This window comes from Sinocyclocheilus anshuiensis, unplaced genomic scaffold, assembly GCF_001515605.1.
Source record: "Sinocyclocheilus anshuiensis isolate Anshui unplaced genomic scaffold, SAMN03320099.WGS_v1.1 scaffold392, whole genome shotgun sequence".
Classification (NCBI taxonomy): Eukaryota; Metazoa; Chordata; class Actinopteri; order Cypriniformes; family Cyprinidae; genus Sinocyclocheilus; species Sinocyclocheilus anshuiensis.
In genome coordinates, this window is record NW_015557091.1 from 594,182 (window position 1) to 600,487 (window position 6,306).

The window sequence follows — 6,306 nt, forward strand, 5'->3', positions numbered from 1 at the left end:
TGTTCTGAGTGGTTGTGAGTGTGTTGCTGTGCGGTTGTTGGGGTGTTCTGAGTGGTTGTGAGTGTGTTGCTGTGCGATTGCTGGGGTGTTCTGAATGGTTGTGAGTGTGTTGCTGTGCGGTTGCTGGGGTGTTCTGAATGGTTGTGAGTGTGTTGCTATGCGGTTGCTGGGGTGTTCTGAGTGGTTGTGAGTGTGTGTGTGTTGCTATGTGGTTGCCTGGGTGTTTTGAGTGGCTGTGAGTGTGTTGCTTATGTGGTTGCTGGGGTGTTCTGAGTGACTGTGAGTGTTGGCATGCGGTTGCTGTGGTGTTTTGAGTGGTTGCTAGTGCTCTATGAGGTTCCTGGAGTGTTTTGACTTGTAAAAAGTGTTGCTATGCAGTTGTTGGGGTGTGTTGAGTGGTTCTGAGTGTTGCCCTGCGGTTGCTGGGGTGTTTAGAGTGGTTGTTAGTTTGTTTCTATGCGGTTGCTGGGGTGTTTTAAGTGGCTGTGAGTGTTGCTATGTGGTTGCTGGGGTGTTTAGAATGGTTGTTATTGTGTTTCTTTGCGGTTGCTGGTAGGGCTGCACGATTAATCGAATGCGATTATCATGCGCATTTTGTTGCGATCTCGATTCCATTTCGATTTATCGTGCAGCCCTAGTTGCTGGGGTGTTTTGAGTGGTTGTGAGTGTGTTGCTATACGCAAGTCAAAAGAGTCCACGCCCAAGTCTCTAATCGTTCACCAGGTGGAAATTGTAAGCCAAACACAGCTTTCCTCAACAAGACACATGATTTGAGTACTCATTCATGTCTGAAGCACAAACGCTGCAGGACAACTCACACCCTGAAGTTTAATGCTAATGGTTAAGAGCTTGTTCAAATCACAAACTCTAAGTATGAGCAATAGACTTCACTAATTAAAAATTCTCATGCAAAGAACAAAGTAATCACAAGTAAGTCATAACATGTGGTGTTAGTTCAGAAGCTCACTACATGCAAGTTTCAAACTCTGCAGATTAAGTACTAACCAAGCTTCAGGATTTCAGTAAAGTGCTCCAGATATGATCGATATCCTTGCAAACTTAATAGAAGAGCTTAAAAAGTGTTGCAGGAGTCTGTCTTCATGCTATTCTGGGTGCTGCTGACCCATAACTTGGAGTGACACATAACAGCTGTTTTGCTCTGACCATTGGACGGGTTCATAGAGTACGTGAATGAGAGAGAGTAGAATTAGAAGAATGAATGATCACAGTTGCTACTGGGCAGTACAGCTGCTCTACAGGAACCCTGGCAGCTGTGGTTGCCAGAAATTCAAGATAAGGCAACGTTTCAGGCATTATGGGAGGCATTACAGTATTTTAAAACAGTCAAATGTACATAACCGATGAAAAAAATAAGAAATATAAATATGGAAATAATATCTTATAAAATGTGATATTTCATCTAAGCAATGTTTTTCTGTGAAAATACATGCATTGTGTTGTTGAATGTAATATAGATTATCACCATAAATTATAAGATACGTAATACTTTTAACCAAAAAATTATTCACAAAATATTTTACAGTAAAATGTTGTAATAGTAGATCTAATATTATTTTTCATAATTTTACAATGTCTGGTAACTTATTTTAAAAATTAACAGGTTTTTACTGTAGCATTTTTGTTGTATTTTTTAAATATTATGTACATTAAAGAAAGGGACAGCAAGAATGCATGAATACTTGTGGACATTAAGTTTTTGAGGTGTAGGAGTGTGTGTGAGTGTCTGAGAAATGGTTGCATAATGTCTGTTGTGCAGAACACATAGAAATAGAGCCTGAAAAAAACAAAGCATGAACTGTTAGAGGCCTCATGAACAAGACAACAGTCACTTATTGAGCAATGCTCACTGGCGATCTGGACAGGATGTCCACAATATTCTAGCTTGTGTATGAAGATAACAGTTCTTTCGAAAGGTTGTGGTAATGATTATTATTGCAGATTACATCATTTCGTAACCAGGGGCCAGATCACAAAACATTTTTAATAAAATTATTCTTTAATAAATTTTCTAACTGAAGTATAAAGTTAAGAATATTTTGCATTCTCAAATGTATCTTTAAAATGTTCTTATATTTTTTTCCAAAGATTGTTCTAAAGACAAAAAATTGCTGGGGTGTTTGAGAGTCTGTTCCTATAAAGTTGCAAAAATAACTTCTTAACTTCTTACTTCAGATTTGTGAATCCGACACCAGATGCAGTGTGATCATTTTCCAGCAAAGAGCAAAAATTGCTCAGTGGCACAAAACCAAAGTCAATAAAAGTTTATTTGATGCTTAATATACAGTTACAGTATATGGAGAGGAATTTTAGACAGGAGAAGATAGTACTGTTGCTCTACTGTTGCTCTACTGTGTCATGTCTGGATAAGTGGAAAAGATCTTTCATATTATATGATGATTATATGAACAGATGAGGTTTGCTACAGAAATTATGTTTCACAATTTCTATGTCGCTACTGAAATAATTTTCAAATCCAGACGGTCTGTACTTTTTTTTTTTTTTTTGGAAAGGTGTCACTTCTGCTCACCAAGGCTGCTTTTATTTGATCAAAAACACAGTAAAACAGTAAATGTTCTTAAGTATTATTACAATATAAAAAAATCACTTTTCTATTTGAATATATATTTTTAAATGCCTGTGATTCCTGTGATGCAAAGCTGAATTTTCAGCATCATTACTTCAGTGTCTTCATTCTGATATGCTCAAGAAACATTTCTGATTATAAAATGTTGAAAACATTGTGGTGCTAAATATTTGTTGAAATCAGACATTTTTAGGATTCTTTGAATAGAAAGTTCATAAGAACAGCACTTATTCGAAATAGAAATCTTTTGTAACATAATTGTCATTTGAAATGTAATTGTCTTTACTGTCACATTTGATTATTGTTGAATAAAAAGTATTAATATCTTTCAAAAAAAAAAAAAAAAAACCCAACCCCAAACGTTTGAGACTACAAACAGCCGATCACATACACCACAACAACCTGATTTAGAGCCATAAAGACTGCAGTGCTGTGTTAAATAAGACCGTATTCTCATTTTTAAACAGTGTTCAAAAAAGTACAGTGGTTAAAGCAGAACATTAGCAGACCCCAAACTACAACCCTAACAAAACAACTACAAACTACGCAAAGAAACCCAATGTAATGAAAGAAAAGAATAAACTGATTTCTTGTACCTGGTCTGTTTTCGGTACCCAACAGCAACTTCCAGCATCATGGTGCGTTCAGCATCTCTCCCTCTGAGAGACAAACGCTCAACACAGTCACACAGTCACAGCAGAGACTCAATCCCTCTTTCATCGCCTTAACACTGAATCCTCTGTTTCCCCGGTTCACTCTCAGCTCACACTCTCTTTTTTTGCTTCTGATGTCTGTAAAGTGGCATTTAGCTTCATGTCTGATGGTAGGACAGAAAAATCACAAACCAAATCTCTAATGACTCAACTAATTCTCCTGAACAGCAATGGAGAGCAAGTCTAAAGCCTAAGAAACATTTGTCACCTCTAGTTTCAGAAGATGTCAAAATGTCTCTAAATGAGACTATGAAAGAGTGACTGCTAAGCATTTAAATGTTCATCTGGGTATTTTTCATAAAACATGACCGTATTGATCTGGTGAGTATAATGAGTCATTATACTTATACATTTTATAGAATAAATATACATGCTTAGTCTGTCATTAAACGAATCTAAAAACAAAAAAAAAAAAAAACTGCAAGCAATGTCACTGCAGGACACGTCATCTTCCTTCTACAGGTTAAACTAATAAAAAAAAAATTTAAAAAAAAGGTTTTCTAAAATAAAAAGAGGATCTTAACTGAATCTGGGCTCAACCCTGTTACGGCCCCGGTCTAGGTCGGGACCGCAACATAAACGACACAATGAATGGCTGTTTAAATATTCATTTTAATTATCTTAGTTGATCTTCTGATCAATCTTTTCGTGCGGTAGCAGTTTTGGAGAGAGTACAAACAATCATCACACGAAAATAAACAAATTAAAGAAACTGAGGCAAATTATCAGGGGTGAACAAATGCCAAAACAATAAACAAACAACACTCTAACTTCCCATTAAAGAAACTAACTTCCCTGTGCATCAAAATAAAGAAACCAAAATACAACAATATAACCTCACTCCTTGTCTACCCAAAAACAGGAGAAAAGGGTAATGGCTGAGTGGCCTATAAAAACAAATAAGGCACTCGCCCCGTACGGCCTCACATGTGGCTTACAAACATGAACAGTGGAACATCAAAGTTCAAGACATAAGGCTCTCACAACACATGGAGCTAACAGCACTCTGTTAGAACATACACTTGAGATCTCACAGCATTTTCACTAGAGCTTAACACACAGGTTTAACACCGGAGCAAGCATGATTAATCAAAGAGAGACATACAGAGCAATGATCATAGAGAGCATAAAAAGTGGCAGTCAGAGTGACAGCAAGAATGAGAGCACGAGTGAGAGTGCCCTACAGCGAGATCCGGGGGAATTTATAGTACAGGTCTCGTCTCTGGTCCACCCACCAGCAGTCTCTCATTAAGCCTTGGACCAATCCTGGTAGAGAGGAGACAACAGGAACACATCCACAGCATACAATACGTCTTAGACGTAACAACCCATTCTGCTAATAAATACTCGAGACACTCCTGGTCAGGAGCATCTAGGAGACAAACAGCTGATCTGAAGTGACCTTCTCATTGATAACACTGGTTAAACATCGTAGGTATTCTTTGAAGATTTTGTGCCTTTGTCTCTAAAAAGTAATTTAACACTTAATAGGAATAAACTGTTGTTAAAAACAATTTACAAAGTAGTTGAGAATTTGTCTGCTAAAAGGACTAATTGATTTTCTTATGCACTTTTTCCTTCAGACCTGCAGTAAGATGTTACCAATGGTTTTATTTTTCTCTCTCTTCTCTCTGACACCAGCGGCTACTGAAGGTAACACGTTTTACAGTAATAGATCAAATAAAGATTATTGCAAGCAGGATTTCACTTGTCTGTTGTAAATGTCTGTTGGTTTTGTCTTGCAGTGGGTCTCGGTGTTAAAGTGCTTCTGTTTCCAACCGAGACTGACTCCAGCTATGTTAAACTCACTCCTGAAAAGCCACTGAGTCTTTCAGCATTTACTCTCTGCATGCGAGTTGCGACGGAGCTCCAGGGCGAGAGGGAGATCATTCTGTTCGCCTACCGCACACAGAACTATGACGAGCTCAATGTGTGGAGAGAGAAAGATGGCCATTTGTCCTTCTACCTCAGCGGCAATGGAGCGCTTTTCTACCTGCCTCCTCTCTCCACCTTCCGGACTCACCTGTGCATCACCTGGGACTCTGAGACTGGTCTTTCTGCCTTTTGGGTGGATGGACATCGCAGCTCATTCAATTCTGTTCGCCTACCGCACACAGAACTATGACGAGCTCAATGTGTGGAGAGAGAAAGATGGCCGTTTGTCCTTCTACCTCAGCGGCAATGGAGCGCTTTTCTACCTGCCTCCTATCTCCACCTTCCGGACTCACCTGTGCATCACCTGGGACTCTGAGACTGGTCTTTCTGCCTTTTGGGTGGATGGACATCGCAGCTCATTCCAGCTATATAGAAAAGGTCACTCAGTTCGTCCTGGTGGCACCGTCCTGCTCGGCCAAGACCCTGATAACTACCTGGGTGCCTTTGAAGCGAAGCAGAGCTTTGTAGGTGAAATTACAGATGTGAAAATGTGGGATCATGTTCTCTCAGGCAGTCAGATTAAGGCAGTTTATTCAAACCAGGAACGGTCTGTGCCGAAAGGAAACGTGTTTGACTGGAACACCATTAAATATGAGATTAATGGAAATGTGCTAGTGGTGAAAGATAACTGATTCTGATCAGGTGTAACGTCACACATTTGTGTCAACCTCTATAATCTGTTCATCTGTTTTAATGATTTACAAAGCCGTAAGGGCTAAGAAATAAATAGTTTTCTCTGCATTATATCTGCAGTGTCTGTGCAGGTTAACAGCCAAATTCCAGGTGAAGAACTACACTACCCATAATCCTGCAGAGAAATATCTACCAATCAGAGAATTGGAGCTCCACAGTGATTGCCCACTCCCATAAAGCACTGCCAGTGTCACAAACAAGTCAACTTGTATATCATTGTAACTTAAACTATGTTGTAACTATAATTATAATAGGTCTGCCAAATCAATCGCCTCCAAAATAAAAGTAATAATAATATATGTGTGTTTACTGTGTATAACTAAGTATATAGTAATACACGTATACACATGTATATCTTAA

At 38.7% G+C, this 6,306-nt stretch overlaps 1 protein-coding gene and 1 pseudogene across 2 annotated transcripts; one reads left to right on the forward strand and one right to left on the reverse strand.

The window, feature by feature from the left end:
• Window positions 1-3,473, reverse strand: part of LOC107677245 (uncharacterized) — a 15,566-nt pseudogene extending 12,093 nt beyond the window's left edge.
• A 1,036-nt stretch (window positions 3,474-4,509) lies between these two features.
• Window positions 4,510-5,994, forward strand: LOC107677240 (pentraxin fusion protein-like). Of its 2 annotated transcripts, none has more exons than XM_016472066.1 (4): window positions 4,510-4,749; window positions 4,902-4,971; window positions 5,064-5,396; window positions 5,602-5,994. In XM_016472066.1, exons 2-4 carry the CDS (start codon window positions 4,914-4,916, stop codon window positions 5,883-5,885), a joined length of 675 nt encoding a protein of 224 aa, XP_016327552.1. In that variant the 5' UTR covers window positions 4,510-4,749; window positions 4,902-4,913; the 3' UTR covers window positions 5,886-5,994. The 2 variants fall into 2 exon arrangements, with proteins under 2 accessions (XP_016327552.1, XP_016327553.1); XM_016472067.1 differs by having other exon boundaries at window positions 5,064-5,301; window positions 5,495-5,994.
• Window positions 5,995-6,306: the final 312 nt, after the last annotated feature.